Source organism: Geotrypetes seraphini, chromosome 6, assembly GCF_902459505.1.
Source record: "Geotrypetes seraphini chromosome 6, aGeoSer1.1, whole genome shotgun sequence".
In the NCBI taxonomy this organism is placed as follows: domain Eukaryota; kingdom Metazoa; phylum Chordata; class Amphibia; order Gymnophiona; family Dermophiidae; genus Geotrypetes; species Geotrypetes seraphini.
In genome coordinates, this window is record NC_047089.1 from 42,638,277 (window position 1) to 42,650,408 (window position 12,132).

General features: G+C 38.3%; 1 protein-coding gene across 6 annotated transcripts in view; it reads right to left on the reverse strand.

Moving 5' to 3' along the window:
• The window catches only part of LATS2 (large tumor suppressor kinase 2), a 55,356-nt gene that overhangs the window by 20,276 nt on the left and 22,948 nt on the right, over nt 1-12,132 (reverse strand). For all 6 annotated transcript variants that reach the window (XM_033949587.1, XM_033949584.1, XM_033949589.1 and 3 more), the window contains 2 exons: nt 8,513-9,031; nt 1,825-1,957 (listed from right to left, as the gene is read on the reverse strand). In XM_033949587.1, coding sequence (XP_033805478.1) covers nt 1,825-1,957; nt 8,513-8,851 — 472 coding nt within the window. In that variant the 5' untranslated portion in view covers nt 8,852-9,031. The remainder of the gene's footprint in view (nt 1-1,824; nt 1,958-8,512; nt 9,032-12,132) is intronic.

Sequence of the window (12,132 nt, forward strand, 5' to 3'; positions counted from 1 at the left end):
ACTCCGTTGAGGTCTGATTCAGCAGGCCTGTTTCCTTCACTGACATTTTTTGCTGCTGTGTGGTGGCTGATGTCCCCGTGGTGTAAGCAAAGCTCTTTAGGTCCACTGCTTGCTTCTTCAATGTCATTGTGAGGGGTATTAGCACACTTACATATCTTGCAATGCTGAAAACTGCTTAAATTAAGCTCTGTGGTCTACAGGGCAATGTTCTCCTGTGGTTTAAAGAGTTCTTGGAATCCAGACTCTATCAGGTTAAGCTTAATAATCAGATCTCCTTTAACTGGAAAAATCCAAGTGGTGTACCTCAGGGTTCCCCACTTTCTCCCACATTATTTAATGTATCTCTCTTTTCCTTGGGTTTTTGCTTGAGTAATCTGGGTATAGAACTGTTCAGCTACGCTGATATTACAATTGTTATACCTTGTGGCACAGTTCTATTCCATATTTCTCATAAAATTGAGTCAGTGTTGAAATTGATTAACTCTTGGATGCAGGATTTTAAACTTAAAACTCAACCCTGATAAGACAAAATTTTTTGTCGTGTTACCACATAAGATCATTCATGAGCCATCGATCAGTATAAATTCAACATTAGATACAATCCAACCAACAATTAAAATATTGGGAGTCATTCTGGATCAGCATCTGGCCATGAAAAAACAAATAGATGCTATGGTACATAAGGGTTATTACACGTTATGGAAATTGCACACCATTAGACTGTACTTTGAGTTTTCTGCTTTTAAAATTTTGGTTTAAATCTTTGTTGCTGAGTCTTTTGGACTATTGCAGCATTGTTTACCCAACAATCCCCAAGAAAGACATGGCCAGACTTATATTGATTCAGAATACAGCGGTTAGAATGATCTATGGTCTTAAAAAGTATGACCATGTAACTCCATTTTATTGCGAGTTGCATTGGCTTCCAATGGAGGCTCGAGTCTTGTTTACGTTGGGTTGTTTTTGCTATAAGGTTATGTATAGTACCGCTCCGTTTTACATGGCTAATAGATTTTCTTTAGCATCGTACAAATATAGTAGAAGATCTCATGCCCTGTTTACTTTTCCACCAGTACAGGACTGTAAAAGCAAGAAATTTCTTAACCATACTTTAACATTCCAAGCGGCTTCCCACAATAGAGAATTTTGATTGTTATTGCTTGGAGCTTGTTCTTATAAACATTTCAGAACTCATCTTTTTTCAAAATATTTGGTCAAATAATTTTCCTGCCATCATTAAATTGTCTTTAGTTTATAATCTTTTGTAAACCGCTTAGAACTTATGGTTAAGCGGTCAAGAAGTACGATGTTATGTTATGTGGATTGGGAGTTGATCTTCTATGCTGCCATCAGTGGGATGACATCACTCTTCCTTCAATTTCTTGGCTTATGTCAGGGGTGTCCAATGTCGGTCCTCGAGGGTCGCAGTCCAGTCAGTTTTTCAGGATTTCCCCAATGAATATGCATGAGATCTATTTGCATGCACTGCTTTCAATGCATATTCATTGGGGAAATCCTGAAAACCCGACTGGACTGTGGCCCTCGAGGACCGACATTGGACACCCCTGGCTTATGTTATTCACCTTGTGATTTTTATCATCAAATTATATAAGATCCTAAGAATTGCCATACTGAGTCAGCCCAATGAGCCATCAAACTCAAACAGTGGGCGAATAAGTCCCTGGCAGCCCCACCGAAGTAGAAAGTTTTCATGCTGCTCACACTAGGGATAAATAGTGGCTTTACCATGGCTTACCTTAATGCTTTATAGACTTTCCCTCCAGGAATCCTTCAAATCTTTGTTTAAATTAAACTCAATCTTACCTGGAGAAGTTTGTTTGATAACACGAACTATCTGTTCATTTCTGGGATCGAGATACCCCATCTTACTGATATATTCCAATGCCGCTTCAATGCTCCTGCTGCCTGTTTGCTTGAGTGCTCTGATAGCCATTTCCTGAAACCGAAGTTTTAAATAATTAATAACAAGAAAGGATTATGATGTCTGAAGAAATTAAAAATGCCCTTTTGGATCAAACTTTTCATTTTGAGATTGCAATTTCTTACATTCCACATTAACCCAATCATGAGGCAAATTTTTTTATTTTTTTAATGAGCCTTTATTTAACCAATCTACAGCAATACAATATCATATGTAAAGCATCAGAAAAATAGTATACAAAATGAGGCAAAAATCTTTTTGAACATTTTTTTTATACTCAAAACCCCACCACTTCTTACAACCAAAGGCAAATTAGTTTTCCTGGCAAAAAGCTTTCTGCCTAGGACTGGCAGAAATGATTCTGCCAAGCCCTGTGAAGGTTAAAGAGGAATCAACAACATCCTACCAGGCCCTATCAGGAACAGAGATAGATCCTGCAGGAAAGGGATAAATTTGTTCCCATGTCATTCTCCAACTGGGAGTATGTTAACATGGAATCCATCTACTTATTGTGATCCTACCAGGTATCTTGTGACCTGGATGGGCTACTACTGGAACTAGAATACTGGGCTTGACAGACCTTTGGTCTGACCCAGTATGGCAGTTGTTATGTTCTTACCAAAGAAAAGAGGTCTGAAAGCAGAAGAGCAACTACCAGCCTTAGCAGGAAAAGGTGGTTGTCATTTATTCTGGCACCTCTCTCTCTTTCATTTACCATATTGGCCCAATATAAGAGGATTATCTTCTATTCAGGAATCTCTCAATCAAGCCAAAATGCACCCTGGACCTAATTAATTGTATAATCATGAAACTCAACATTTGTTTGCGATGATAAACATGTATAGTTTTTTATAAGATAAAATTTTAGCTATTTCACAACCAATTAAAGTTGAAATTAGTTAAAATGAAATACAACTGAAAGAAGTTAATTTATTACCGATTTACTGGGGTTATAAAGTTTTTTTTCTATTGTACAGAACTCTTACTTAAAAAAAAAAAAAAAAAAATTAATGAATACCATGATTTCAGAAGAAGCTGTTGATGGACCAAGACAAAAAAGGACAAGACTGAGGGACAAACACAGTATACTTTTCCCTCCAAATCTGCAGTTTCAGTATCTGCGGATTCGGTTAATCACAATTTTTTTTTACAAAAAAACTATTTTCATTTTTTGGCTATTTTTAAGCCATCCAAGCCTCCCCGGAACCTTACCTGGTGGTCTAGCGGTGAAGCAAGGCAGGAGCGATCTTCCTATGCTCCTGCCTCGTGCAGAGCAGTCATTAGAATGGCTGCTGTAAGATCCCGTTGTAGTCTTGAAACTACAACGGGATGACGGCTCTGCATGGGGCAGGAGCATAGGAAGATCACTCCTGCCCCGCTTTACTGCTAGACCACCAGGTAAGGTTCCAGGACGCAGGAGGGAGTGGGTCAGAACCAGCCAAGAAGTTATTCGTGGTCTGGCTCTACAACTAACCCCCGCAAATACCGAGGGAGAAGTGTAGTATTCACTGGGAAGGTAGTATTCAAGGTCTTTTTTTTTGTTGTTTATATTTTTATTAGAAATGCAACAAGTGCAAAACAAATTGCATTGGTTCCACAAAGTAGAACCAATATAACAAAGAAGATACAATAAGAATGTGCAAGGAAACATTCACAATCTTAACATTAAATAATACAGGCAGTTATTCTATCCCAGCTCCACAACACAATACCAACAGCAAAAAGAAAAAGAATAAACTCCCTTCCAAATCTACAGAGAGAATATAAAAAATATATATAGAGAAAAGAAAATAAGTACAGAAAAATGTGTCAAGGTGAGAAAGAAGTCTGCTATCAATGCTGCATTAATTTTTTTTATTTTATTCTTTTTTTAAATTCTTACATCAAGTGAAATACATGTAATACATTCAATTATGAAAAAACACTTGAAATTATTATTAAATGTTCTTACAATGTGAATTAAATAAACCCTTTATCAGAATTTTATATCATATTAATATTACAATAGTTTTCCCTCCCTACCCCTACTATATATTCTATACATGTGTTATTATATCTGATCAGTAGAATAATTTGTCAATGGTCCCCATATTTTATTAAATTTTTTAATATAACCTTGTTGTAATGCCAATACTTTTTCCATTTTATATATATGACAAATTGAATTCCACCAAAAAGTGTAATTCAATTTAGTGTAATCCTTCCAGTTCTGAGTAATTTGCTGTATGGCGACCCCTGTTAAAATTAATAAAAGTTTATTATTATTAGCTGAAATCGGACTTTTTGTTCTCATTGCTGTTCCAAATAATATTGTATCATATGATAGTCCAACATGATTTTCTAATAAATTATTAATTTGGGGCCAAATTAATTTCCAAAAGGAATTAATGCAGGGACAAAAGAATAGTAAATGGTCCAATGTCCCCACTTCTATCCTACAATGCCAGCATCTATTAGATCTATTACTATCTAATTTTTGTAATCTCGTAGGGGTCCATAAAACTCTATGTAATAAAAACAACCATGTTTGACTCATAGATGCTGATCTTGTAGTATGTATTCTCCAGGACCAAAATTTTTGCCATTGAGATGGAAAAATTATCTGTCCTATCTCAATACTCCAAATATCCCTAAGTCCTGATCTCTTTTTTTTGTTTAAAAATTCGTTTATTTTCTTATACCATTTTGCGGCTTGGTGTCCTAGAAAATCCGCTTGAAAACAAAGGATTGGTAAACTATATTGAGTGTTAAGATTCTTCCATTCAGGGAACCCTTCCTGAATGGCCTGCTTCAATTGCATCCATTTAAAATATTGTGTTTTTTCTAATCCAAATTTTTGTTGCAATTGTGAAAAACTAAGCAGTGATCCATTTACTATTACATCTTTTAAAGTACGTATACCTGCTTTTATCCATTGTTTCCATACTATTTTAAATCCACCAATTTTGATCCTGGAGTTTACCCAAATAGATTGATTTAAAGATTTAGCCAATGAATCTGTTGATAAATTGCTTATAAATCTTAATGTTTTCCATGTATCTATTAGAATTCTATTATCTTTATATCTCCTAGGTATTGTTATACTAATGAAATGTTCTGGATGTAAAGGGAACATGAGGCGCCATTCTAACTATAACCAGTCGGGTACATTTTCCATGAGATCTGGGAGGATCCAATACATTCCCTGTCTTAAAATATAGGCTTGATGGTACCTATAGAAATTTGGAAAATTTACCCCTCCTTCCTTAATTGTTTTTTGTAATGATGCTAAAGCGATTCTTGGTCTTTTCCCAAACCAAACAAATTTTGTTAGTATACTGTTTAATTTTTTATAAAATGACCCCTGAAAAAATATTGGAATCATACTCATTTGATAACAAACCACAGGTAAAATCATCATTTTAATTGTTTGGATTCTTCCCCACCAAGAAAGATGTAAAGGATTCCATTGCTCGCACATTTCTGTTATTTTCTTTAATAAAAGTTTTTCATTCTCTTTAACTGTGTCATCAATTGTATTTTTTATAAGAATACCTAAATATTTTAGTCCTTCCTCTTTCCATTTAAATGAATATGAATCAAATAATCCTTTGGTGCAATGGATATTAATTGGAAGAACTTCAGATTTTTCCCAATTGATTTTATATCCAGAAAACTTTCCAAACTTTTCTATTAAATTAAGTAGATGTGGAATGGTGTCTTCTGGTTCTCTTAAATATAATAATATATCATCTGCATATGCAGATAATTTAAATTCCCAATTAGAAAATGTGATTCCCTTTATTCCCTTAGTTTGATTTATTGCAATTAATAAGGGTTCTAGAACGATATCAAAAAGTAAGGGAGATAAAGGACAACCTTGTCTAACTCCCCTTAGCAAGTTAAATTTATCAGATAAGTTATTGTTTATATTTAATCTTGCTCCAGGGGAGCTATATAATGTTTGAATCATTTTAATAAAACCAGGTCCTATACCAAACCATTCTAGAGCTTGATACATAAACTTCCATTCTACTCTATCAAATGCTTTTTCTGCATCTAATGATATTAGAAAAGCTGGATCATTCAAATTTTTTGCTAAATTTAGAGAATGAAATGCTAATCTAGTGTTATGTGAAGAGTGTCTTTTAGCAACAAATCCTGTTTGGTGTATATCAATAATAAAAGGAAGAGCTTTTGCTAATCTTATAGCTAGCACTTTAGCAATTAATTTAGCATCTACATTCATCAAAGATATAGGCCTATAATTTGTTATCAATGTCGGATCCCTGTTTGGTTTTGGTAAGACAATTATAACAGAATCAGCCATAGTTCCTGATATATTTCCATTATTTATTTGATATTGATATAAATTTAATAGATAAGGTAATAAAATATTTTGAAATGTTTTGTAAAATTCAACAGTATATCCATCTCCACCTGGAGCGGATCCAACTCTAAGAGCTTTCAATGCTGATTCTACTTCTTTTAAAGATATATGTTCTTCTAAACTTCCTTTTATATGATCCGGAATATTTGGTCCAATAAATGCCTTTAAAAATTCTATACCATCTTGTTCTTTATTTTCATAAGTATCAGAAGTATATAAATCCTTATAAAAATCAAGAAACTGTTTTATAATATCTTCATTACTAGTGTGTGTATTGCCCCGTTTATCCTTAATTGCAATAATCTTAGATTTTCTTTTTTTTGCTTTAATAAAATTTGCTAATAATCTTCCATTTTTATTTGAATTTCCATAATACTGTACTTGCCGACAGAACATATCTTTCCTTACAAATTGAGAAGAAATCTCATTATATTTAACTTTTGTTTTTAATAATTTCTGCAATGTATCATGTTCCCATTTAATAATTAATTTTTGTTCTAATAATTTAAGCTGCATTAATTTTTAATCTGATATTTTTTGTCCTAAAAGAGTACCTAAAGAAAGATGCATTGAGCAAAAATATCTAAAAAATAGCTATTTTTTAATCAAAAAGTGAGACTTTTTCTGGTTTGAAAATCACTATATTTTTCACTCTATTTTTAGACCTTTTTGCAAAACGTCTAAGATTGGATTTCATATATCGAAAATGCTTCTCTATATGTATTTTCTATATGTATTTTCAAAAGAAGCTGAACGCTCATCTTTTTAAGAAATGCCATATTTGCTGGCATATAGGATGTACTTTTTTTCCCCTCAAAATAAACTTAAAATAAGGGGTGCAACTTATTACCCAATAATCTAAATTATGATTATCTAAATTATAAAATTTGCATCCTGTCCTTCCTACCTCCTCTGTCGCTGGAATCCCTGGTGGTCTAGAGGTGCAGCGGGCAGAAGCGAGCTTTCTGTGCTTCTGCCCCGCTGCTAACCCGATCGGTCACTCAGCGGCTGAAGAAGCCAGAACTCAGGGCAGCCACGGCAGTGACCGACCAACCAGGGCAGGAGCACGGAAATCTCGCTCCTGCCCACTGCACCGCTGGACCACCAGGAATTTCAGCGGTAGAGGAGGTAGGACAGACAAAAAGGGCAGGGGGGGACAGGGTGGAAAGCCTGGGAGGGGAGGGGGCTTTGAGCAGTGCCTGGTAGGGAGGGGGCTGGGTGCAGAGCCTGACAGGAGAGGGGGGTAATGTACATATGCATAAGTATTTTTTTCTTTAAAAATGGTCTTATATGCCGGCAAATATGGTACTTACTGTATCTGGCTGATTTATATTTTCATCTTAGAAATGCCTAGTTTTTATTTTTGTAATCCGCATAGGACCATTCTGGTAGCTTGTGAACATAAGTTTCATTCATATGGTATCAAAAGGAATCACAGTGTGATTGAACTGGGCTTCTAAGGTTCTCAGTCTGGTGCCCTAACCATCAATCTACCATTATTTTAGGACTCATTTTCTTTCTTGGATCTGTAAGCAGTGTTCGTGTCCTTCATCCATCCTCAGACAGTGCTGGTGACCCTTGCTGACACTGTTAAAAGTGTATGTCAAATATCATATATTTCAATACTGAGCCATTCTGCATTAAAAAAAAGTGTGCTTTAAGCATACATAAAGGGAGGACAGGGGGCAAAAAGAGATGGATAAGACCACAGATGTTGCAGATTAAAATAATATGAATTTTAATTTGCTTTATAAAAATAAAGACATTTCTATGGGTACAATGTTTGGATACGTCAATCTGTTTAAAATGTAATAAAAAGATAATTCCTTTTAACGTGCTTTGTGGGCATATCTGATTATACAAAGAAAAGCAAAAGAGGCGACCTTTGGTGCTCAACCTCTACAATGAATAAAAAGATTGAGCACCAAAGGTCGCCTCTTTTGCTTTTCTTTGTTATACCTTGAGGAGGTAGAGTCTCCTGTTTTTCAATAGGAAAGGGGGGCAGGTCATCCATGTACATTCCACCTGATTCCTTTCCCTGCATTTACTCTCTTCAGCCTGCATTGGGTTCTTGTCTGCTTTACTTTGAAGTCTTATCTACAACTACTCAGTGTGATATATTGCAATACTATTGTGATTTCTATGTAAGCAGCACTAAGTTAGAGCTATACCTCAAAATGAAAAGTAAAACTAAAACATACCTGATCACATCCTGCATTCACCAGATCTTGGAGCATTTGCTTGTTTACTTCTGTAGTTGCCGAGATCCCTGACTCATTAGCAAAAGGCAATAAAGAATATCGTATCTCTCGGAGGGCTTTTTGGTATGGTCCAAACTTTGCTGTTGGTCTCAGCTGTTGCTGCCTAGCAGCATCTTTTCCTCCTATAATTTTAGGATGAATCTCACTGTCATTTCCTGCTACCTCAGGTAACCCTTGTCCTGAAGGTTTTGAAGGCTGTTTTAACCCTTGCCGAATCACCTGAAGCCTCTGTCGGCTGTTTCCAGGGTAAACTGTTGCAGGGAATGTCTTTGGCCTCATTATCAACCCAGTTTTTTGTCAGCATAAATATATTAAGGAGAATATTGCAGATCAAAAGACGATCAGTTGCTTGCCAGCATAGTCTCACACACGGACTTCCTTTTATTTCACTTCATAATCTTATCAGTTCCAAAGAGCGCCAACAAATCTGCAGCTCCTCATTTTAAATACTGTTTTCACCTGAAACAATAAAAGATACTGTCACTATACACAGCAACATAGTAATCTGTTGGCAGATCAACAAGCTTCAGAGATGCTTTTAACTGTGCTTTGGATTTTAGCCCCTTACCTCTTGTTTTTTCCTTTTTCTACCAAATATAAGATTGTAAACTTTAACTCTTCCCTACCACCTCATGTCCGTATTTTACGTAATTATATTGTTAAATGATAGTTTCTCTGTATTACTTTCTATATGGATTTTGTACATCGCCTAGCAATTTTAATAGGCGATTCATCAAATGAATAAATAAACTTGAAGACCTTTACTCATACCCTTTTTTCTTGGAGATACACCAAGTTAAGTCTCTCTGTGCAGGCCTTATTTACAGGCCCTGAACCAATCTGGCAGACATTAGAAATACACATACCTTGCCATGACCCTGCATCAGACACGGGTCAGCACAAAAATGTTTAATTTTTATTTCTTAAAACTAATATGCTACAAAAGGTTACAAAATAGAGTCATTTTTTTTCTTATGTTACAGGAGTGTCATAAAACAGTGTTTCTCAACTTCAAGCCAAGTAACCCCTAAGGGCTCCTTTTACAAAGGTGCGTTACGGCCTTAACGTGTGGTATAGCGCGCTAAAATGCCCCGCGCTCTAGCCACTACCGCCTCCTCTTGAGCAGGTGTTAGCTTTTCGGGTAGCGCACGCTAATCCGGTGCATGTGCTAAAAATGCTAGCGCACCTTTGTAAAAGGAGCCCTAAGTCTAACAAATATCAGCCAAGTACCCCCACCCAAGCTCCGCCCCAAACCCCACCCCCATAATAGTACTAACTGTAATGCAATTTCTTCCATCTATTTTTTATATACACACACAATATAATCTTAATACATAATGGTAACCACAAAATTAAAAAACAAAACAAAGCACACAGTACGCATAGAAATAATAATTATTTATATTCGGGGGATTTTCAAAGAGGTCAAGGCAGATGACTTTAAAATATGCAATGTGACCTCAGTAACAACTGTAGAAAAATAGACAAATATAGTGCAAACTATAGACAGCAGATATAAATTCACAAAACTGACACATTTCAATCTAAATTGAAAATAAAATCATTTTTCCTACCTTTGCTGTCTGGTGATTTTATGAGTCTCTGGTTGCATTTCCTTTTAACTGTGCATCCAATATTTCTCTCTCTCTTTCTGCCTCCTGCACGCTCCCTCTCCTCCGGACCCCATTCCCTTCCCCAACCAGCATCTCTTTCTGTCACTCCATGAGTTCAACTTTTCTTCCTCTCTCTTCTCCACCCCTATTGGCAATATGTCTCCCTCTCACTGTCCATCAGTATTGAGAGATCCAGGTATCTCTCCCATCCCCTCTACTGCCACATCCATTTCTCCCTCTCATCCCCCAGATCATGTGCAGCATTTTTCACCACTGCCCACCAGACCCATGCCCATTTCTCCTTCTATCACCTCTCTCGAGCACAATGCCACATTTCTCCCTCCATCCTTCAATCTAGTTTCAAGTTTTATTAAGGTTTGTTGTATACGCAATATCATATACTTCAATGCGTATAAAATTTTTTTAAAATAGGGGATAAAACAAAACATTTTTATACAATTGAATACAAATTATATATGTTCTAATACATAACTGATACAGAAGGCAAGGGGGATGAACTACAATCTCTGCTCCCTCTCCATCACTATATCCAATATTTCTCCTCTCATCCTTCTCTCCCCATGCATCTCTACCTCTCTTCTTTTTCTTTATGCCCAACTTTCCTTTCCCTCTCACTCGCACACCGATGCCCAACAATTCTTCCTATTATCTCCCTCCTGTCCCAAATTAGTACCCCCTTCCTCCTTCCCTTCTGTGTCCCTACCTTCCAAAATTAAGTTGAACTCCAGGGATCCCTGCCTACCTCGCCTGCCCTCACCCCCCTCTCCCAAAGCCGACCCATCCACCGAAGCCGATCTCTGCCTGTCTCGCCTGCACCACCCCCTCTCCTGAAGCCGACCTATCCACAGAAGCCGATCCATACCTGGCCCGCCCGCACTTCTCCCGACCCGTCCACAGAAGTCGATCCCTGCCTGGCCCGCCCGCCCCCCTCCCCCGATGCCGACCCTGTTACTTTGTTGGAGCCGGACTCACTCCATCCTCCCCCAGCAGCAACTCTGTGCAGGGACAGCGCGGGCAGAAATTCACACACTGCACGTGACTGGCCACACAAGTCTTTCCTCTGACGTCGGAGAGAAGGTTCCAGGTCAGCTATGTAGATTTGTGAGTCGCTTCCTGCGTCCTTTCACGGAGTGCTGCTTTGGGAAGAGAGAGCCAGTCTGGCTCCAACGAAATAACAGGGTCGGCTTTGGGGGTGGTGCGGCAGCCGGGCAGGCAGACAGGGAGGGATCCTCGACAGCAGCTTCAGAGGTCGGAGGCAAACAGGGAGAGAACCCCAGCAATGGTGGCCAGGCCGCATACCTCCAACAAGCGGTCTGCGTACCCCCAAAGGTACGCATGCCGCGTGTTAATAAACACTGCTCTAGATATCCAGCTTGTATAGCCTCTGGTCTGCAGGAGACAAACCCCCTGATCCAAAGGAGGTCAAACAGACCTCCTGATTCACATGGAATGGAGATACCACCTTCAGCAGAAAGGAAGGGACCGTAGGCAAGAACACTGAATCCTCTGAGAAAGAAAGAAACGAATCTCAACATGATACGGCCTGTAGCTCAGATCCTCTGAGCCAAGGTGATGGCCACCAGAACACCATCTTGAGAGCAAGGTCCTCGATAAAAGCCAAATGCAGGAGCTCAAAATGGAGCCTAAGACAGCACCTAGAGTAGAGAGTTGCGTGGGGACAGAAATCCCACCCGTCCCCACCCGTCCCCGCCAAAGTCCCACCCGTCCCCACCCGTCCCCGTGAGGAATCCCTCCGTCCCCACCCGTCCCCGCGAGGAATCCCTCCGTCCCCACCCGTCCCCGCGAGGAATCCCCTCCGTCCCCACCCGTCCCCGCGAGGAATCCCCTCCGTCCCCGCCCGTCCATATAAACTTCAGAAATAGTTATTTCATTTAATTATGCTACTGAATTAAAGGCTCTGGTAGA